We start from the raw sequence: 23,546 nt of genomic DNA, 5'->3' as shown, positions 1-23,546 counted from the left end.
AAGCTTAGGTAGATCAAAACTGTTTGTGAACACTGTGCGACTGCAGTCTTAACACTGACGAATGGAGGATCGAGTTTAAGAAATCGAACCCAAATGTAACCCGACCCGACCTAATGCCCAACATGGGTCAGCCGACCGCCGAGTGCCAACGTTCTTCGAATGATTTCCAGAGGTGTCGCTATTTTTCAGCAGAGTTTGTTGTTCAGTAGCTCAAAACATTTCAAACCCGCTCTCTGTGATGAACCATGAATGTAGTGTGACATTTGTAGCAATGCCGACAGTGTTTACCTTTGTAAGCGATGGAAAACAATGGAATTATTACCACACAGATGGCTTTTGCCCTGATGGGTTTAATGAGAACACATATTTCTTTAGAAATGTCTCTTTCTCCAGGAACTACACTGTGTACTTGGATATGGATTTCCAAGAAAGAAATATAAACACAACATGCTGAGGAATGTTAATGCTACAGTCATAATAAGTAACAGTGAACAAGATATAATTACATTGTAACCAATAACATGAATCATCTTAAGTTTCAGGAAAACTACTTAAAATGACCTGTTAAATGTGCCTGACAGTGGGATCTGAACTGTGATATGACCTCAACCGGCAACATGGTCTATCCTCTGACGCGTATTGCTTACCCTTAGAAAGGTTTCATCATTGCCTGCTTGAGGCCATGTAACCTGGTTCTATAGCTTTGATTGTATGTAAATCCTTGATTGATCATGCTCTACATAGGATACATATCGTAGATCCCAAATGAACCCTTTTTTGTCAGTGTACAACAAGCAGATTATTCACTGTGGAGTGCGTGGCCACATAAGAGTGACTGTGCCAAATCATGGTTGTGTGTTATAATACCAGTCATGATGGTGCCGATGAGCATGAAGACACAGAGGAAAATGTTGCCAGCCAGAATACCAAAGGAATCGATGATCTTTCCCTGGCAGATGATGAAGATGATGCCAAAAATCTGTCGGAGGAAGAGGACAGTTGGCTGTAATGTACAACAGCTAATCATAAACACACACACATACACATTAGGCATACTGTACACACACACACACACACACACAAGCATAATCATACAAATAGGCCTTGCACAAAGGCTTATAAATACTTATGCACATATACATTAGCTTAGCCAAAGGCATGGTCATATTGAAAATATTGACAGTGTACACACACAAACACACACACATACACCCACACACACACACTTACCTGAGCAGAGCAGTTGAGCAGTCCTGAAGATGTTCCCTCTGACTCTGGATAGGTGAGCTCCACAGCAAACTCAAAGCCCAGAGGCAGGTAGCCGGTCATGAAAAACCTTCACACACAAACATACTACATTAAGCTCAGTCAAACCAAATAAGCCACCCACAGGAGTGGTGATAGCTGATGGGACATGGGTGCAGGACTTTATGTTTGAGGGGCTTCTTCGAATGTGTTTCCTGTGTTAACTACTACTCGGCCCAAGTCAAGTTTCTTCCATGAAGTCAACAGACTACATTCAACCTCATCTGAATCCATTGTAATATATTAAAGATCACCAACAGCCTCTTAGAAGACAAAGCCTACACTTTGCTATGTTTCTCAGAGCAGCAAATATTTGCATTTATTTGTGGTAATATAGCATTTGCTTTTTTTTTTTTATTTTAATTTTTTTTATCAACAGCTGTCTGGCACAGAGTCTGAAGCCGGTCCCTGCCAGCTATGTCCCGATCCGCCCCAGGGTCAGCCCAGCCACACTACGGGCCATAGGGCAGCCGCTACTGGAGCCTCACTGCATGACTTCAACCACAGAGGGACACACACACACACACACACACACACACACACACACACACACACACACACACACACACACACACACACACACACACACACACACACACACACACACACACACACACAGTGTATTTGGAGGGTCATTTTTCAGCCTGGACATGACCTGTTGGCTCAGCAATGTGCTCTCATACAGTAGCCTAATATTACAGCCTAGCAATAAAAGCAAGCCATGGGTTAGAATTTGATGAGAGGAATTCATTGATTGGTAAATTGTTACAGAAACCCTGGTGGCATGCCAGCTAAACAAAAGATATCTCATTAACTAGAAGGGCTCCCAGGGAGAGCTGGCCTCTGAAACCAGTAAGTGAAATCCTTGATCTGGATCCGCTCTAAAAATGTAATGGGTGCTTATGGGAGTGCTTCCTTGGCCCATGCTACAAACCTTTACCAAGTTTCATAAAAAATCAGCCAGATAGTTTTAGCATAATCCTGCTGACAGCCAGACAGACAGACAAACAAACCCAACCGAAAACATAACCTCCTTGGTTGAGGTAATAAGGCAAGTTGCTGAAATGGCCACACCGGCTAAATTGTGCAATTCCATTTAGTACATGGAGACTCTGGACTTTGAAATCAAATGGAATTTTACCCCAATGGATGGCACTTATGAAGCATTTATGGTTCAGTGCACAACTACAGGTTGTACCTTCTAAACCAACAAACAAGCGGACATCGGAGAAGACAGGGAAAACATCTCTCATAGAAATGATGAGCCATTCCTACCAAAATAGTTGAACTGATCTATTTTAGCCTTGTATAACTTTGTGAAAAACTGCTAAACAAACGTTCAGAGGAGTCTACCGAGATTAACTTCTAAGTACTCCATCTCCTGAGAGTCCTAAAAAGAATTTCCGTTGTGACCCAGAATTTATCAAACAAGAACCTCATCTGAATGTGTCGACGCCTTACCAGCGCAATCAGCGCCTAACCCCGCCCATTAGTGTTATTTAGCGCTCCGCTAAAATAGGGAAGAAAGAGCCTGCGTGTTCCTGCCACCATGGATGATGAGTTAAAATTAGAATTAGAGCTTTTGGTTCACGAGGTTACAGCAAACTAACCCGGGTAAATATAGAAACTCATAAATATTTCTCCATTTAGCCCTTCCGTCCACACTAAAAGTTGTGATCACTTTTTTGGTGAGCTGATTTTTGGGAAATTAAACTTTTCAGCAACATTGAGTTTCTGGGTTACTATGGTTACCCCTCAGGGTGCCTGTGCAGCTTCATATTAACGAGTTTATGTTCACGAGTTCATATTCACACATATTAACATGAGTTAATCACACACAGCCAACTGCAAACTGTTAAGATGGTTCTCTAAGCTAGAGAGAGCTAGGATAGTTAATATCCAGGTTAACTGCTCCATAGCATCCCGTTAAATAGTGTGGTAGGAATACACAACACCCCTTACTTTAAAACGGTGTATTCCAACACTGAAAATCATGCTTTTCAAAAACGCTGCCCTAGGCGGATACATTTGAAAACTGGACTTGTAGTGTGGACAGGGGAAACTGAAGTTTTCAGACGTTCGGTTGCCATGGCACTGAGGGTAGCTTGCGCTCGAGAGGCTATAATGTCAAAATAAACATGGAAGGTGAAATGAACATGCTGCTCTGTCTCTACAATTTACTTAGTTTAGTTAGTGTACTTCGAATTCAAGTACTTTTCCTGAATAGATACGTGTTACTCCTATGCAGAACACGAGCACTGTACTCGGTGTGCTTGAACTATGGGTGAAAATACGGTTTAAACCATACAATGTGCGGCGATTCTGGGTAAGACGTGGCCGAACAGCTAGCTAATATATGCCTATATTAAATTATATATCAAATATAAAAAATAACATTTATGATGTTCGTATTTTTTTAATTTATCGCAGGCACATCGTTTTCATTTGTCATGCTAAAACACCTCTTGTTTCGTTACTAATACATAATTAGGCGCACTTTGCGCATCTCCTCCCATCTCTTTGCGACGAACACCCACTTTCCCTTATGCCCTCCCAGCAGCGGTAATCTGCGCCTTTACTCAGGTGCGCCTCCTTTGGAAATACAGTTTTATGTCTTTACCCGCAGAAATTATGCCTGAAATGGGCGCAATCCTGTTAGTAAATGAGGCCCTAAGGGTCCAAAAAATGTTTTTATGGGTGTCAGAGGTTTACTTGTCAGTCTCACCCTAGTGCTCCAGCAGTGATGAAGACAACCCACAAGTGTCCCAGGTTGAGTGTGCAGGCGAATAAAATCATCCCGAGAAAGGACATCACGTACACAGCCAGAGTGGTCTGCCTAGGAAGGGAGAAATTAAAAACCAGTTTAGTTTTCAATAAGACTTGACTGAGCTCAGCTAGCATTATCAGCGTAGTACTTCTTTTATGAATATCACATGCTGTTGACAGGGTTCCCACCCATTTTCATTGACAGTTCAAACATTTTCAAGGACCCTTGATGAAGTATCTATAACCTTTCACAACCTACAAGTACACAAGATAGCATACTTGCCCCACAGGCCTAATCATTTTTCTAATAGGCTAGTTAAGTTATGTCAATTGAAGTGAAAACTGTATGATGCACAAGTTTGCACAAATACACATTATCATTGGAAGAGTACAAGAAAATTATTAATTTCATTAGACTGGACAAAATCAAATTTCATGACTTTTTCAAAACTTTCAAAGAATTTACATTTACATTTACATTTAGTCATTTAGCAGACGCTTTTGTCCAAAGCGACGTACAAGGGAGAGAACAGTCAAGCTAAGAGCAATAAAAAACATGGTGTAACAATAAATACTACTTTACATGAGAATTAGAAAAAAACGACCTAGAAAGGAAAAAGAAGTGCAGGAATGTAACTGCTGAAGTGCAAGTTAAGCGCTAGTCAGGTGCCAGTTAGGAAGGGAGGTGCTCTCAGAAGAGTTGGGTCTTCAAAAGCTTCTTGAAGGTAGAGAGGGACGCCCCTGCTCTGGTAGTACTAGGCAGTTCGTTCCACCAACGTGGAACTACAAATGAGAATAGTCTGGATTGCCGTGCTTGCACAGACGGCAGTGCCAAACGACGCTCACTTTACTGAATTTCATGTTTTTTTTTTCCAGGCCTGGAAAATGCGACTATAAGATTCAATGACTTTTCCAGGATTTTCATGACCGTGGGAACCCTGTGTTGCTGTTTCAGGCACACCACAGTGGTTTTGCAATACCACATAGGTTTCAAGAACAAAGTGTATTCGTAAAGCCTGGTTGTGTTCACTGGTTGCAGATTTAGGATGGGTGTTTGGATGGCTGATGCTGTTTTGGGCCATGAATGCTACAGGCAACAAGGCGAGTCAGTAACACTGGGCCTCAAAGAGGCAAAGACCCTGCAGTCATCCTCTGTTCTCGTCTGGTATGTGCTGGAACTAAGCTCCCCTACTCCAATGCTGCCAAGAGGCATCAAGCTACCCTGCCCCCAATGCCATGCCGACTAGCTCACCCTGACACCCATCTCTCTTCTGACAGAACCGTGCAGCTGCTACCAGTTTCGACCATTTAGAATACCCTGTTAAGTCCAGGGCAACCTTTGTCAATCCAAGAAGAGTCCCCCCCAAGGTTTCATTCTCCGCCCTCTATTATTTGACATCTATATTGTCTTATTAGGGCGAATAACAAAGCTGCTTACCATGGCTTTACAGATCATACTCACGTGTAGGGCTGAACGATTAATTGCATTTGCGATTAAATCGCGATATGGTTAAACGCGATATTCTAACCGCAACGTCCGCGATTACAACGTGGTCGAAAAAAATGTTTTTTTTTTTTTTTTTTTTTTTTAAAGATGGTAAATCTTGCACACAGTGTTTAAAAAGTGCATGCCTAGTGTTTATACTTACAATGACTTTGTTTAAATTACTTAAATGCACAGTGGCAAAGCCACCGATTTGTTGTTCTTGTTTCTGTAATGAGCAGTTCAATAAAAATGTAAAATGTGGGAAAGAATATTTTACACTAAATGTATCTAATATTGTGTTGGTCATATTTAAATCATTCATTACGTTTTGTTGGGGGAAAAAAGAGTATAAAAAAAAAATCGCATATTAAATCGCAATCGCAATATTTTGGTAAAAAAATCGCAATTAGATTATTTTCCCAAATCGTTCAGCCCTACTCACGTGTACTTAACTCTCTTACCAAATGACTATGGTCTCTTGTAGTTTGTATGTTGACGCATACTATACTGTCCTTAAATCAAATAAATCATGTCAGAGAACAGACAGTGTTCTATTAGGGATCAAAGAGGAGGTTCACTGAGCTTATAAACGTAGTATATTTGATCATCAGTGACTAACCACATATAAGAGAAAAAAAGGTCTTTGGCCATTATTCTACCCACAGCTGGGTATCAACTCTAGACCTAGCCTTAGCCCCATTATGACTGCTTTCAAAGCAATGCTTCAAATTAAACATTCCTGTTTGACATCACTTCTGAAATCGTTTTCATTCCATTTTTCTTAAATGATGGCCCTTTTCCTCTGTATCTTGCTAATGTCATTTCTACTTCTGCAAACGTTACACAATTTAAACTACACTTGACTTACAATACCTTGCCTAGAATACCCTTCCTGACCCTACAGCAGTGTTAAGAGCTATGGCTCATTTGCATAGCAAAACCTGTGGCACTAGTTTTTTAGCCTTGTGCACTGGCCAAGACCTAAAGTTCAGTTTTGCATGTGTGCCACAGGCATTGGACGAGGGCCAGTACATGTTTGGGAATGTCACTTCAACAAACAAATAAACCAAACCACTGAAAACCACACAAGGGTCAAGGGTCAAGGTTCACTCAGTCGGATGTACTGCTGCTTCCAAGACCCCCCTGTTAGTACTTGGATTAATCAAACCGAAAAGCCACACACATTAACATTCCTTTTCCATTTTTATGGTTTGTGTAAATCCCTTTCAGAAATGAGCAGCCAAAACCTTTCCTTGTGACTGCTCTTTCTGTGCAGCCTCCAATGAATGATTAGTAGAGACTATCTGTTCACCACAACAGATGATCAGCTCTAGACCATTAAGCATGTTATACTTATAGCAGTGGTGTAGGATTCCTATCCACACAGGGTGGAAAACATCAATAACATCCTTACTGGTCACAAAAAACATGTATTTATACTGGACCTATACAGGTAGTTATGTAAGCACACAAGCTTACACCTTTCCCTTTTAAAGTGTGATTACTTACTACTTTATGTACCAAGTGTTGGTTGGCTGAGCAGACTCTGCTGAATTCCAGAAATGCCTTGCACACTCCTCATTCACACCCATACCCCTTGGGGCTGTTGAGTGCAACCCCAGTAAATATAGGGGCGACAGTGGTACAGTGGTAGAGAAGTCGTTTAGTAATCAGAAGGTTGCTAGTTCGATTCCCTGTTGAAGCGTCCTTGAGCAAGACACTGAACCCCTAATTGCTCCTGATGTGCAGTGTGCCATCAGTGTAAATGTAAAATGTGTATACATTGTAAGTCGCACATATGTAAGTCGCTTTGGATAAAAGCGTCTGCTAAATGACTAAATGTAATGTAAATAAATGTAAATGTAAATCAGGGGCCACACAATGGATGTGGACAAGGGAGGGTAGAATGCCTTGACATTTATGTCAGCAACATTCTTACAGAGTCTAGCCTCACAGTGGTCTTTCTTACTTGTAGGTTTTCGACCGGTCAAGCCAGATCCCACAGATCAAGGAGCCAACCATACCAGCGATGACGATGGTGAGCCCAATTCTGCCCGCATTCACCTCCTCTCCCTACATAATTACATGCACATACACACAAGAGATACATAATTAATGTTCATTTCAAATCATTTACATTATTATCTTGTGGTGTATGTGTGTGTGTGTGTAAAACTCACTGGATAGTACTCAATGATCATCCGGTTGAGGAGCGTGCTGACAGCATAAAAGCAGCCCACATTGAGGCCTGCGGAGACAAGGGGGGGAGAGACGATGAGAAAGACACAAACAGCACACTGAATAAGACATAATTATATGCAAACACAGTTGGAAAAAGGTGAGCACAGTGAAGGCCAACACCTGTTTCATGTCCCACAAGATGGTGAACGCATGGCCAGAAAAAGCAGAGAATCTGCACACAGGTAACCGAAATGACACAGCGAAGACATTATCTCTTCTCTAGATCCCCACGCCTGGATCGCCTCTTATGATCTCTTTGCCACTTCAAAAGGATTCATGAAGGTGGAAAGAAGTCAACAACACCACAAAGCAAATTGTTTTTTTGTACTTTAGTTTTACAACCATAGTAATGGGCAATTTCAAGGCATATAAAAGTGACTGTAAACTGGCCAAGACAATGCTCATCCTTGTGTCAAGTGGGATGTACTGCTGTTAATCATTGTCAGAGAACGCTAATCTTATCTAATCTAATCTTATCTTATCTAATTTAATTTAATTGTATCTAATCTGGTTAGATAAGAATCACATATTGGATAAATGAGACTTTATGAAGGCAATATAGTTTAATGATGGCTTGAGGTCAGACTTTCAGTAAACACCTGTACGGTATGTACAGCTCTGAAGGCCAAAGATAGCAGCCGTTTAATCATATAATGATGGGAATATTGATAAGAAATCTAGAGAGAATACTAGTGAAATGAGATATGGGATGAGAAAAATGTACTCTGGGAATTAAAGAAGTTCTTCAAAAAACTAAAAGTTTGACACTGAACCTTTTTTTACCAGAAGAATCTTTTCCTGGGAAAAAAGGTTCCTTTGCATCATAAGGCCTGATAGCCGATGGACCATTAACAAAAAGAGTTTCTCCTACAGCCTTTAGAAGTTCCTCTGATTGGAACAAATCAAATGACCCATGAGGGATCTGTATATCTGTACGTCCTTGTTTTCCCGAGTGTACGTGTGACCACTCACCATAGTAATAATAATACGATCGATTTGTATGGCGCTTTTCATGGACCACAAAGACGCTTTAGAGAGCAAACATGTAAACAGATATGACGATATGGTGGGGAGGTGTTGTAGTAGAGAACCACGTGACACATATGCTATCACCCTAATTTCATAGCACCCTCGGTAAAACGCCGAGCACCCCCATAGCACCTGCAGACAAAAATCTCTGGCGCCGCCACTGCGTGACCACTCACCATAGGTGATGACGAGGAGGATGAAGTGTTTGTTGCAGAGGAGTCTCTTGATCGAGGCCACGTAGGAGTAGTCCTCTGGGGGGATGTTTCTTGCTGTGGCCTGGGCCACGGTTGGGGGAATCTCTGGCTGTTCCTGGAACGCTATCGAGAGAGAAGAGAGTCATCACTTTCATCTGTGTCTAGAGCCTGTTAAACTCTCGGAGAGCTTTGTGGGATTAGTAGTGTTCAATTAGTCCATGCCATATTGTCAGAAGTGCATTACTGTGTACCACAATTCCTTGTTTTCAAGCATGACAACCCCATGGAAAAAGACAGAATGTTTGAGTGTGCGGAGTTTGGGTTGACGTCCATCAGAAGGGTGCTGAACAGAAACAATGGAATGTGCTACATAAAACACATATATAACCCACAGCTGTGCTGGCCTGGAATGAATGTTACTGCCCCTAAAGACTGGAAAAACACTGACACTGGGTCAAACTCAGGGGTTGGTAAGATGTCCAAATTCCAATGCAAGGGACAGATGCACAGATGTGTTTTTCTATGATTGTTAGGGCCAAACAGGGCCCCCTGAGGGTTTTAAGGGGCCGTCCAAACGACAAGAGAATGTTTTGAAAGCAATGTTTTTCCTTTTGTGTTTTCAAAAAGTTTTGTATCCATACAAAAACGTGTTGAGAACTTATCCGTGTCCACAAGGATTTGCAAAAACTAGTGAAATTGTGTAGCAGCCTATGCATCGGGGGGGTTTCCATTAGGATTTTGTTCTTGTTGGCCTGGTGAAAGAACTTATTTTACCAGCCAAATGTGAAACTTAACGGTGCATGTATCAATAACAATCTATGATACAAACATAATTATAATGTAGCCTAGACCTATATTATGATGCCTACACATAGGTTGACAAAGAATGACAATGTCCTGAAATCCCTGACTGTTAGCAGGATGTGAATATGTCTTCCTATGAACTGCATTGATAATACAATGGGACTCTTCAGGACGGGGCACAATGGCTGAAGTGTCCTCTAACCACACTTTGACCCGGCATGCCTACAGCACAGTAGCACTGTAGGGTGGCACTGCATGATAGCACTGTAGAGTGGCACTGCATGTTAGTTCCCTGCACTCTGTGGAAGACACACTCTTTTTTTGGAGATGTGCAATTTGAACTATTAAAGTGTAATACTAGTTTTACATACTTTAATAGACTTCTCTACCATGTGTGTGTTGCTCCAATGTGATCATCATAAAAAGGCACATCCAAGAAACCTCCACAGGGCTATAATTTCTGAGACGTTCCCTCTCTGCCTAATACTGACCTCGTGACCAACAGGATAAGCGAAATTTGATCATAGGGAAGCCCTCTCTACTTTCTGTGTACTCCTGCTGTGCTGAGATTAGAACAGTAAAACAGCCAGTACAATCTTCCCTTGGCAATCCCGAGCACAAATCAGCAGGTTGAAAACTAAGGAGAGTGACAGACTCCCATCGTATCCCTGCTGTATTGAGAAGAGTTGAAATGAAACAGTTTGCGAGTTGTGTTTTTTTGGCCACCTTGCTATCCTTTGGCTTTTTTTATTTTATTATTTATTTATTTATTTATGGGCTTTTTTAGCCTTTATTTGGATAGGACAGTGAAGCCCTTTGGACAGGAAATGAGGAGGAGTGAAGAGGTGGGGAGAGGATCGGGAAGCGACAGCAGGCCAGAATCGAACCTGTGTCCCCGCAGGCATTGTAGCCCGTAAATGGGGGGCTTATTGGCTCACGCCACAGTGACCCCCTCCTTTGGCTTTTCTAACCTGTTGAGCGTCGGTTGGGCAATCAGCATGCTGAGGGGAAGCATTCTCTGTGAGAACTCCAAGTACATGATCTTGAATGAGAGACCCAGATGGTGTGGACATCAGTAAGCACAGCCCTGTGGTGGCCGGTGAAACTTTGACGAGCTACACAGGCACAATCTGACACATGGCCAATGAACGGCTGACACATGGCCATTAAAAAAAAAAAAAAAAAAACAGACTTTGAGACTTTGTAGTGGTCCCGAGGGGTGTGTGATTACTTTGTTGTTATACTTCAAGTTGCACTTCACCAACATCTGCAACATCTGATTTCTGTACTTTTTATTGTGGGTGGCAGGTTCACAAAGTGTTTATCAAGAGATAACAGACCTGCCTGGTGTGGCAACAGAGTAGTAAGTGATTCCGTAAATAGCTCTGAGTCACCCCCTTAAAATAATTACTTCAGAGTAATTTCAATGGATAACTGTGAAGAGGCATGAAGACAAGCGCGGTTATACACCATGTTTAAGATCTCTAAACCTGTTTCAGCTATCTTTTCACCCATAATACAACAAACTGACTTCAAAAAAGTTGTAGTTTGTTAACATGCAGAGGAAGCTTTAGTTACTGCCAATGTATTAGGTTCTGGAAAGGAAGTAACTGCATTTTAGCTGTCAGGGAGTCGACTGTCAGTGGGTCAGTGTCAGTGGGTGGAAACTTCCACTTAGAACAGAATGGAAATTTCCAATGAACATTATTATGCAGCCATGTAAAATATTAGAGGGGTTCAGAAAATACAATTTAATAAATTAAATTAAAATTCCATAACCAGACAATACATTCCAGAGCATAAAAAAAAAACAATTCTGAAATGCTAAAAATACTGCAATACTTGAAAGGACTAGAGTTAATTAATAAACACAATGAATCTAGTTTAACTTTTAAACATTATAAAGTGGGCAAATGACAAGTTTAAACAACCAATTGCTGCAGTAGTGTCACTACACAGACTCTAGAGTGGCTCCAACCCAGATCTGGCAGATACACACCAGATTAAAGATACACCCCATCTTTTCCACACTGATAACACACAAAGGGCCCCTGCTCAGGCGGATGCATGCTGTTATCTCTACGAGCAGTTCTAGTGCATTCCATGGGGCTAGGCCTTATTGAGGCAGCTGTGAGAAGTCACAGGTCACACCTCTTCCCAGGTTCTGCTAATTAATTAATCAATCAATAATAACAATGGTCAACGTAATGAACAGACATTCTTTGTACTACAGTACCAGCAGTACATTTCCTAACGTACTATCAGAGCTGCTGCTACCATACTATTGCCAGCAACAATCACAACAAACCCTCACAAGATCCTGCTGGACCACAATTTTTACTATTTCCCACAGGAAATTGAAAAAAACAAAACAAAAAAAAAACAACAACGACTCAAAATCACCACAATTTTGACTACAATCTTTAAGAAATCCCACAGCAAGTTCAGTCACTTTTGGCTGTAACAATCACAACAAACCCTCGCAAGATCCTGGAGGGACTGCCTGACACGGCTTCTACTTTTGCAATTGATATTGCTACCACTGCCAGTACAACTTCTACACTCTACATTTCATTTAATAATCATGTCACATGTAAAAAAAAAGCATTATTAATGATCCAGCTGTATTTACGATGCACCTAGGAGAAACATCTGTACAAACCAACCCTATGCATGCTGCTCAGTACACCAAGGGGTGTTATGCTTCTAGCCAGCTGGAACGAACTGTGTGTGTAGCCAACGCTTATTGACCTGATCAGCTTTGATTTATTTTCATACAGTTGTAGCTACATAAGCAAGATCTTCAAGCATGCTGGACAGCATTTGATAAGGGTGCGTGCACACAGACATAGGCAAGGGCTTCCAACAAAGATGCCGTTTCTTTTCAAACAAACAACGGATGGGAAAGATGAGAGGAACAGAGAGAAAGGGGACTCTGCTGTTGCTCTGTGTGTCAGAATGCATCCTTTGTTTGTCCTTTTCTGTCTGACCGTGTGTGTGTGTGTGTGTGTGTGTGTGGAGTGGGGGTATGCTGGCAGATTTTCCTATCTGGGGAAAACTGAGATTCAATTCTTTATCCTCCATTCTGCACGTGGCAAGGCCATGTCCTCACTGCTCTCCCTTGTTTGATTGTTTCTAGCTTTGGCCGTTGCCACATCTGCTTAGGAAACACTGTACAACACTGTGCATTTGAATGGTCAAATTCCTGGACTATGTCTTGCTTAAAACAAGTGTCTCAACCATGTTCATTGATTAATGACTTCAGAACATTTCTTAACCAAAGGCTATTTTTAAAAACATGCCAACATCACTTTACCAGATGGTGAATGTTGAATGCTTAGATTAAAACCAAGATATTACTGTGAAAAAATACTTTCCCTCTTAATTAACTGTTTTTTTTGAGTTAAATGTGAATGAATGATTTTTACAAGGGGTCAAGAGGGGCCATGGGTTTGTGGACTCCCCTTTTCCCAACAAAACCGTTCCACTATTCCCCTTTACTGAGCTGGATTCATTCACACACCCCTCCTTTTCCTACTTGTCTCAGCCTTTAATCTTTCTTCCTTTGCCTTCATCCATCTCTTCCTCTCCTATGCAAAGTTTTTGCTGGGACCAAAAGTAGACGTAGCAGAAGCCATTGTTGCTTTTTGTTTCCCTTTCTCTCATACTTGCTGGGAACAGGAAGAGGTTATGATTACAAAACTTTCATTTCTCCATTTTGCCCCTTTTAATTACCGGTAAAGTTGCCCTTTGAACTGTGAACTGTAACCAAACAAAAATACCTGGCAGCTAGTTACTGTGGCAAATATCATATACTAGGTGTTCTTTGTATTGCATTCACAGCAAACCTATGAGGGAATGAAGTCAGAAGTTCTCAAACCATCTCAATCTGTTACGTTTCCTGTCAACACTAACCATCCAGAATGAACAACAGAATGAACAAACTGTTGTGAAAGATTAGTTTTTATGATAGACAGCAGCAAACATACAGTCAGTGAGCTTGTTTTGCAGTACATACCAATGACCACCAGGACAAAGAGGAGCGTCGCTACGCCTGCGGTTATGTAGAACATGAAACGGATGTGGCCTGCAAGTTCATCCATGTCTTCCACATTGGGCACCAGGATAGGGGGAACCAGGAAGCCAATGGCAATGCCAAGCTGCAGGAAGAAGGTCAGAGGGCACACTGATGAGTTCCTGAGATAAGCATGACTTCATGGTTCACAGGCCATCTTACGTGTACACTGATAAGCTGTGACTCAAGTGCACACAAGATGAACAGATATACGTAACAATACGTAAGCTTCAGGTCATCACACAGAAGAAAGTCTACGGGGGAAAAACATTGAAAGGGCAAACTGGAAGTGGAACATCGTCATCACAAGGATACGTTACCACCGTGTGATCACCGTGTTTGCACACGCATGTGATGTTTATAATCTATAGTGATGGTAAGTGCCTTCGATCAATGTTCTCTGGCTTGAGGGTGACAGCCTTAAGGCGGTCCATCGTCTTGAGATTGAAACTGGCTTTTTGTTAACCAAATGAATCAATACACAGGGCAGTTACCAATTTATGATACTGTTTGCTATTACCGTCTTATTTTGAGTCAGGAAATAACCAATTGCTTGGCCAGGCCTAAATCATCCAAATGTAATGATATGATTCTGAAGTTGGCCTATTAACAGGCCTATTTTTCATCATTTTGAACTAGTTCATTGCCTCTGCCGACAGTAAACACACAGGGCCATGATAGCAGTATAGGGGAAAACAAGCCCAATGGTCCCGTGAAACACAGTCCTATAACCTTGCCATGTGATGTGGCAAAAGGATATAGGTAAATTAGCTGGGTATAACCCAAAACTTGGTTTATGGTGAGGTTGGCAAGGTTCAAAGGTTCTAAAGCTGCACCCTTGCTCTTGCTCTGCCCAAGGCTTTGATTTAAACCAACTAGAAAGGGTTGGAAGTCAAAGGTACAATAAATACATGTGACTCTACATTCTTTTCTGTTGTTTTTGTTTTCATATCTATTCCATAAAAGCCACCTTCTGTATTTATGACTTGTTATAAAAAGTATAAATGTTTATCACTTGTCATAAAAGTATAAAGTATAAAATGTGTATATGGTTCAAAGCCAAGCGGTCTAATCTCATAATCTCAATCTCTGTTTTGATCCATAAACCCCTTTTGTACTGTATCCAAGGAGTTTAAGAACAATCCATATAATAACTCTCTAAGATCCTTTTTGGGGATTTTGAACTTTTAAATTCTTGGACAGATTTTGGATTTCTTGGTCAGACGATCAATAGACCTACTACTTTTTTTATAAGCAGGGAACTTTCATCAAAAAAATAAAATAAAAAAATCAACCACACAAATCATGCACAAACATATGTTCGAAATGTCACCTGACAGAACCCTTTGGTGCTTGATTATGTAAACTAGACAACGGTGTATGCAAAGACATAACTATGGAGACCAGCTAGGCCAAATCTTTCTAACCAATAACAATCAGTGTGGGATTTACTTCAGAACAAAAGAGTATATTTATTTTGTAATGCTACAAATAAAGAAATCCCATGTAAGGGGCTGTTTGCTGAACACAAACTAAATACAGGAATAATCTCACAGAAAGATACTATTGTCCTTGATGACCGTACAGCTGCATGAACTATGTGACAGAGGATAATGTTTTCTTTTATCACAGGTTCACAACAAGAACACGGACCCAAGAAAAGCCCTGTGACATCACCGCTTTGAGATACCTCTCCATGGGTAACAACATCATCAAGCTTTTAGTCCAAATGAAAATGGGAGACCAAAGAACTGCTATGTGTATAAAGTGTTCATGCAGTGCTTGGACTCTACCCTCTGCTCCACTGACCTACTGCTTCTAGGTGCAAAGTAAACAAGCTGTGCTTAGCAAAAGTGCACCAGCAAAGAATATGCAAAACAAGCTAAAACATAAGGCAGCCTGTCTTAACACTTCTTAATAAACTATGTCTTAAATATAGTATTAGACTTTGAGCCTTAAAGGTATAGTTCACCAAAAAAAAAAAACATTCTAACCTCATGCCTGTGATAGACAAGCAAACCTAACACAGGATGCAGAATGCCTGAGAGGTTGTCATCATTCACCTTCCCTGTATGGAAACAGAGCTTCTCTGACAAGTCCTTTTGCATTACATAGACAAGTAAATCTAATTATGTCTATTAAAGGCATAAAGTGGAAAGGTAGGAATGATGGGTGAACTATCTCTCAAAACATGTTGTAGCTGGCAAACTACAAGAAATGAATGTGTAATATAGGTGCTCACACTCACTTCTACATTCTCTCTCACTCTCAACACAGAGATAATACAGTACTATACAATGTTCATGGTGAAAATATACTAAAAAGCATAGGTTACTATACAATACCCAGGGTAAAACACTCACAAACCTGATTACCCAACACCCCGATGGAGCAGGCAGTGGAAACTTCACTCTCTCCAAACCACACAGATGCCAGACGAGGTGGGATGCCCAGAATAAACACGGTGCCCACGGAGCACACAAACTGGCCGAAAAACGTCACGGGAAACAGGTCTTGCCCTACGCTGCCAATCTTCACCCAGGCACCAATGCAGTTGAAGGCGGCGCCAGTCAGGACCACCTCTCTCACCCCACGCTTGTCAAGCATCCACATGACGGGCACAATGAGTGGGACATAGGTGAGCAGGTAGATCATGGAGAGCCAGTCCAGGGCCATTGTGTCGATGTTGTAGAAGCGCATGAAGATGTTCCCAATGATACTATATTGGAGCCACATAAATGCATTGCTGGCCGAGTAGGCGCTAAAGAGGAAGAGCATCACCCAACGGCGGCGGTACAGGCGTGTCTCCACTTTGGACACCAGACCAACCCTGTCCCCGGCTTCCACATTCAGAGACGAGCTCAGAGGGCCACCAACAAGGGAGCTGTTGCTTGTTGGACCTGTGGACAGCAGCTTCTTGTTGACCTTGGAGGGGAAAATCTCCCCGTTGTGCTCGGGTGCACCTGCTGCGTTCTTGCTCATCTCTGAGCTTCTGGTTACTATTTCATTGCTCTGAGGCATGGTGGGACATAAGCGGTAGTGGTGGAATGGAGGCACGAGGGGTTGCAGCCAAACAAAGAGTGTTTATATCTATTTTCTTCTTTCACTTCTGCTATCTGCTATCGGCTTTCGCTTTGGTCACTGATTTATGCTGGTGCTCCTCTGCCTCTGAGTGTCAGGGGGATTCCTAAAAATGTGTAAGGTGACCAAAAAAGCAGCTAGCCTCCTCAGTGCTGTAAATGTTCTGTCCTGTCCTCTCTCTTTCAGCTCCTTGACGACTGGTCACCTTCACCCGTATGTGTAACTTGTCCAGACGTTCCAGTATATATCACCTCACACCAGGTCATGTGACAGCAAATCTTCTGGGAATTCACCCCCTCCCTCCCTCCCTCCCTCCCTCCCTCTCCAATAATCAAGACCACTCCTACCAACTGTACTTATTGCCACTGTACCATATGTCTTGACTTGCTGCAATATAATCTTGACAATCAAACATGAGCTGTGACACAGGGCTGGACAGGACCTCACAGACGGTTCTTGTGCAATCCTACCGCTACCATCTATTCTTGGCTGACCCATTGGATTATTCTCGTTCAAATTTTAACTGGATGGTGTTAACCCTAGAGTGAACCATAATGATTCACACCTTTTCCTCTGCTACTGATATTTTCTTAAACGATAATTTCTGGAGATTTCTACAACTCTAGACCATTTTTAGAGATTTCTACAACACTTGCCAATTCAGAAGTCCAACTGACAGTAAATGCTGTAATGGTCAGACATGTGCAGACATTTTCTCCAATCATCAGCAACACTCCATTTCAAATTGAGCAGTAGCATAGGCCAGATACTGAGAGTTATGCCAAAGACACCGCATAATACTGAGCAAACTATCTGAACAGAAATATCCACACAGTACGACCACACACAATGACACAAAGCATAACACATTAACTATTGCAATAATGAACACAACACATTACACAGTAACTACACCACACACTGTGCTCAGAGTAACTATAAAGTGAGTGCAAGTGTAAGTGGTGACTTTCCGTTGTCACATCAAGTAGGTAACGTTAAAAAGTGGTGGATGAAGTAGGTAAACAATTCTAAGCTAACAGACTGAACAAACATACACAGTTAAAATGTAAATAATTACAATAAGCACCTAAGCAAATGTATGGAATTGACATGAAGCACATCAGTTCCCAAAGGATTTTTAAAACTATATAAAACACCTCACATGAGATGGCTAATGAGGTCAACTAATGCCCCAGGAACACACCAGGGACTCTGACTATGAAAAAGATACAAGGACTTCTAACATTCAAGACCTAGAGATACATCCACTGTTAAATAATGGTATGGTAGTGATAATAGTAGTGCCGATCTATTTACTGTCTGAGGTCAAACAAGTCATTTTGTTTGTTGAGATTTTTAAGGCAAAATGTTCTTAAGGTAAGAGGTATTGTAAAGTTTCGATGAAAACCGGGGAGTTCAAAAATCAGCGACAGAACATTTCCTTATTGTGTCGACCCAAAAAACTGCATCTATGGGTTCAAATACGAAGCTGAATGAAATGAAGTAATTTGTCAAAATTGTTTGGCTAATTTAATGGAAGTCCGAAGATAAAAGGAGTTGGTCAAACAGAGATGAGAGCTTGCTGAAATAGATGTACCTACTTTCAGAGCACAGCCTGTGGACATTACTGGTTCCTATTGCAAAATATAATGTACATTTTAGAGACATTCATTCAATAAAGACTTAACGAACCTTCTCCACAATCTAACGATTAAGATCTTGGCTGTCATTGCATCAATTGGCACACTGCATGAACTTAACGTACAGTAATTAAACCTCTTATGAATCAGACTGTCAAAAATCAATTTATTTCAATAATTTCCCTGAAACCGCCATACCATCACAATTGTTACCGTGAATATCTTTACTCATTCTATGACCATACTGAACAAAGTTGAGTAAATGCAAATGCCTATCTCAATATTAGTCACCTTAAATATGATGTGTACAAACTTTATGCTAACAAACTTCACTAACCCATTGTTTGGGAGCTTGGATGCAGCTACCCTCTTCTCATGGTGCAACCAGGAAGTAAATAGCTCTGGTCATGTGATCATTTAATTATTTTTTTTACGGTCAGTACTGTGACCGGCATGCCTCGAGAGGATAAACTCGAGACTAAAATGCAAGTATAACATTGATGTTGACTGATGTTTATTAATGTAACCGAACATCAAAACAAAACAACTACCGGACTATATACCAACACTGGTCAAAGGGAAGTCCCTTTCCAAAAACTGTTCTTATGAAGTTCAGTTTAAATCTAACCATACAGCAAAAACTATGACGAAATGTTTGTAGGTAATAAGGCATTCCTTTACACATGCATGACTGGTCTATCATAGAGATTCCTCCCCCTGTATGTCCTATATTTAAAGCAGCAAGAACAGCTTCAAAATCATTTTGGTGGTACACCGACTTGTAATATGGAGAATGGCGTCTGTGCCACTGCCTCAGCACACCTGGTATTGCAATTGTAACAAATGTCATTTTGGTGGACAGGGCACGACACCTCTCACAAGAACTACATAATACTTTATGGCACCACCTCACACAAGACCCTTCTGCTAGCTATAAGAAAAAGAAAGCTCAGTATTCTCTATATGGACATCATGGCAGAGGCGACGACAAAAGCGAAGAAGACGTTGTCGGAAGAAGCGAGGAAGAGAAAAAGGGAGCGCAACTGAGCAAGAGTCAGTCTTGGACCGGCTTTTACTTGTTGGCGAGAGCTAAAAGTTAGATGCTGAGCTGGCCTTCTTTCGGTTGTACTAGTCAGTAATAACTTATTAGCATTCTTGCTATGTCTTGTGTTGCACTTGGTTGTTATTATTTTGATTATGTTAGTGTTCATCTCCGATGTCCCAATAAATAAAACTACGCAGAGTCATATTTGTGTTAAATCTTGTAATATTACTCTACCTTGTCAGTCGTCATACTTCGTCTGACATTGCCTTTGCTGGTTCCATATCCTTTAGCTTGTCAACAAATAGGGGTTCTTCAATTTGTATTTCACAGTGGTGTAAAGTGAACTACACTCTGCAACTTTAGGGGGAGCTCAGTAGCAAAAAACACCAATTCTTGCACAATGGGGTTTTAAAACATAAATATATGCAGGCCAATACAGGTTGGTTAGGATACTGAAGACTGAGAAACATGTACGTCCTTTTGACCTTTTAGCTCCCATTGTCGGAATATTTGGCTAAGTCAATGACAATTATGTTTGGTTTTAAGCATTAGAATCTGCACAAAAACGAATTTAACTGGTTACCTTAACTAGGCTACCAAATGTGACAAAAATACATTACTTTCAACCATTTCTGATTATTCCTCATTAACCCAGTGTTACTAGTTGTTTGTAGGACACTATGCCTTTAACTCTAAATGCAGGATAAATTCTCACATGTTTTTTTTTTTTTTCATAGAATAGACCTTTACACCTTTCCAGTTTTAGGCCTCACACCTAACCCACTAGGCTACTACCCCCAACACGATGGATAACTCAGTGTGATTTCAAACTAAAATGTTGCAATGACTTAAGTCATGTCAATTAGTAAGTTGGAGTTTTTTTTATGACCGATGGTCTGGTCCAGTCCACATCTGTGACTCATTGCTGGACTTCTTGATGTTTGTGGGTGAACTTCAAAAGGTTTAGTTACACGTTAATGATACAAAGAGGCAAGGAGCAGATCACTTGTTCGAGCAAAACACTACAAAGGTGGAACCACCATTTTAGCACAACACACGCAGTAAGCACTGCTGGCCAGCCAGGTTTGCCAAGGAGCCCAACATCAAACTCAGCAGCTTGCACGTGAGTGTTCTCTCAGGAAAACGGAAACAATGCTCATGACCACTGGTATGACCTCAGAAAGTTGGTGTCAGCAGGCATCTACCGTCACGAGTCAAGGCTACTCAGCAAAAAGGAGCTTCCCTTAATTCTGAGGTAAACGAGATTGTATTCTTTCATCACATTTGTTTTATTCATAGCCTTAAATATCAGTATGAAAATGATGATGGTGGTGGTAATTGGTGAATAAAAGTACTTGAGCACGTCACATTTTCCACTGTAGTTTATCATGCTGTGACTAAATTAGGTTATTCTACTTAATCAAATTAATTTAAACTTAATTTAAACCTCTACTGATAATACTAGATATGTGAGGGGGCAACCACTTGCATCAAGCTTCATGATGGTATGGAATATCACTTCATCTTTTGTCATCACAGATTTTAGTGTAAAGAACATTATAGGTAGCCACACGAGCATAATTATTTTATCAAATTAGTCATAGAACCACAGTATGTTCTCATCGAAGCCACGATACATAGCTGCGTAATTACGCACACAGTGAGAGTGGCACCAGCGCGACATTGATTACACCCGAGTTACTGACCTTGGGGGCAATATAAGCGTTGAGCATAATGACTTAAAGCATGGTCGACGTCGTTTGACTTACCTGGTTTCCGAACACTCCAATTGAGCACGCCGTTGAAACCTCCTCCGAGCTGAACCACACCGATGCTATTTTCGAAGGCATTCCAAGGATGAACACTTGCGCAAATGATGAGCAAAACTGACCGAAAAAGGTCACCGCGAACAGGTCTGGCCGTGCGCTAGCCACCTTTATCCATGTCCCCACACAGTTCATAGCCGTGGCAACCAGCGCGACGACCCTCAGTCCCTTTTTTTCGAGAAGCCAAGTAACCGGGAATATGAAGGGTATGTAAGTCAGCATGTAGATCATAGACATCCAGTCTATGGTGAATGAATCGACTCCATAGAACTTCATGAAGACATTGTTGATAATACCGTACTGGATCCATTGGTATGAGTTGCAGAGTGAATAAGAGCTAAATAGACACACGATAAGCCAGCGTTTCTTGTACAAACGTGTTGTTGGTTCTCTATTGCCCGCGCTAACATTACCTGAAGCCAGTGTTCCACCTATAATATGAATTTGTGGGTCTTTCTCAGACGTGTCTTTTGGTACTTCAAAATAGCATTTGTCATTGTTATCGCCATCAGCTAATTCTTTGTTTCCGCTCATAATGTAAGAACTTACCTACAGTGAATAGAAGGTCAGGTGGTATGCCTTTTGCTCTTTTAGTTAAGAAACCTTAAAGTTGCCAAGCTAGCTCAGTTGCCAAAGGAAGCCGGCCAGAATTTAGTAAACCTCACTAAGCTAGGCCTATAGTTAGTTCCAATAGTGGTAATGTTACCTTTACCGTTGGTTAATTGGGGAAGCTTTACGTGCAGTTCACCAGCAAGCTATGTATCCTATCTAGCTAGCTACCCTAATCTAGTCCTCCTCTCACAGTTAACTCAGAGAACTGTAGCCTACCAGACGTTAAGAGTGTATCCTACCTTATTGTACCTTCCTCGACATTGGACTAGACTATGCAAACAAAACTTTACCCAGAGTAAGTTAGACAAATACTTTAACAAGAACACCACACTGTCAGCACATGAGCAAGCAAAAGCAGAAGTTTGTTAGCTAATGGCTAATACCAGCTAACTCGATAGTGGACGTGTAAAGGAAGAAGAACTTCTAGCCCGTAACATAACCTATTTCAGAACCTATCGCATTTTGGCTCAGAGAGTGTTCAATAACATCGAACGTTTCTACCTCTAACAATGACATTACCAAGGGACCACAGCAGGTTACAGTAGGCAGTAGGCAATAGCCTACTTTGTTCGAAATGTCAAGTAACCAATGTGTTGATGGCGCCACCTCATGTGATCCGTCAATTTCACCCAATGAAATGTCACCAGTGCAGTTCAATAGACTACAGTTAGCTCCCCTAGTGAATTAATTTAATTTGTAAACCAGCAAGCCAACACCAAGAAAATACGAATATTTTCTATTAATAATTAATATTAATTAGATTTTTTTAGTTCGAATTAAATTACATATTTGATTTTGTGTATGTATGGAAACTTCGGTCATCTCAAAGGCCTTTTTAAAGCAAGGCCTATATGATTTACACTTCTTTTGATGGGTTATAAATGATGCACATAGAATTTATACCGTGGTACTCTATTTGTATTTAAATTAGTTGGGGTTCCACAATGACGGCAGTGTGATTTCGCTTAAAATGTAGACAATAAAGATTGCAACATCGCAACCCAACACAAGAATATTTTCACAATAACTTTACTGCCAAATATCAACAAAACCAGAAAACCCGGCAGGCTACACGGCAGCAGCTCTTACAGGCTATACACTGTCTGGAACGTCGTCGTTGATATTGGAGCGCCCTCTGCTGTAGACCTAGGTTTGCTAATGAGGGATTTACTGCCGCACGATGTGGCATTACAATTGCCAAATCATAATCGGATTCAGTCAATTACTAAAGCACATGTCCCCTCCGACGTTCCACACAACCAGACGTGTTACTGAAGACAGGTCTACGATCAGGCAAAGGAGCGGAAAGTAGAGTAGAACTGAAAGCAATGCTGCCGAAAGATACATACTTTCATAAACAACAGCACACAAGTTTTAAAAATTATATAGTTATTTAGATTGTAGTCTAGGCTATATGCCTAGAGAGCAACTCTTGTGAAAAA

The 23,546-nt window shown here is 41.1% G+C and overlaps 1 protein-coding gene across 2 annotated transcripts; it reads right to left on the bottom strand.

Moving 5' to 3' along the window:
• Positions 1-6: 6 nt before the first annotated feature.
• On the bottom strand, positions 7-22,682 carry LOC105894468 (feline leukemia virus subgroup C receptor-related protein 2-like). Of its 2 annotated transcripts, none has more exons than XM_031581350.2 (8): positions 21,436-22,682; positions 13,844-13,985; positions 9,004-9,144; positions 7,738-7,805; positions 7,527-7,630; positions 4,031-4,141; positions 1,231-1,336; positions 7-979 (listed from the first exon to the last, which is right to left on the bottom strand). In XM_031581350.2, exons 1-8 carry the CDS (start codon positions 22,024-22,026, stop codon positions 800-802), a joined length of 1,443 nt encoding a protein of 480 aa, XP_031437210.1. In that variant the 5' UTR covers positions 22,027-22,682; the 3' UTR covers positions 7-799. The 2 variants fall into 2 exon arrangements, with proteins under 2 accessions (XP_031437210.1, XP_031437209.1); XM_031581349.2 differs by lacking the exon at positions 21,436-22,682 and adding an exon at positions 16,268-17,252.
• Between the last annotated feature and the right edge of the window lie 864 nt (positions 22,683-23,546).

This window comes from Clupea harengus, chromosome 15 (assembly GCF_900700415.2).
Source record: "Clupea harengus chromosome 15, Ch_v2.0.2, whole genome shotgun sequence".
NCBI classification, from domain to species: Eukaryota; Metazoa; Chordata; class Actinopteri; order Clupeiformes; family Clupeidae; genus Clupea; species Clupea harengus.
This window is presented reverse-complemented; position numbering and strand designations above follow the sequence as displayed.

Excerpts from the sequence above, each read along its gene's own strand:
- LOC105894468 (XM_031581349.2), bottom strand. The coding sequence starts at position 16,921 with ATGCCTCAGAGCAATGAAATAGTAACCAGAAGCTCAGAGATGAGCAAG. Across the intron at positions 7,806-9,003 it reads CCTCCTCGTCATCACCTATG|GCCTCAATGTGGGCTGCTTT; the intron begins GTGAGTGGTCAC and ends TTGTCTCCGCAG. Across the intron at positions 1,337-4,030 it reads ATCACTGCTGGAGCACTAGG|GTTTTTCATGACCGGCTACC; the intron begins GTGAGACTGACA and ends TTGTGTGTGAAG.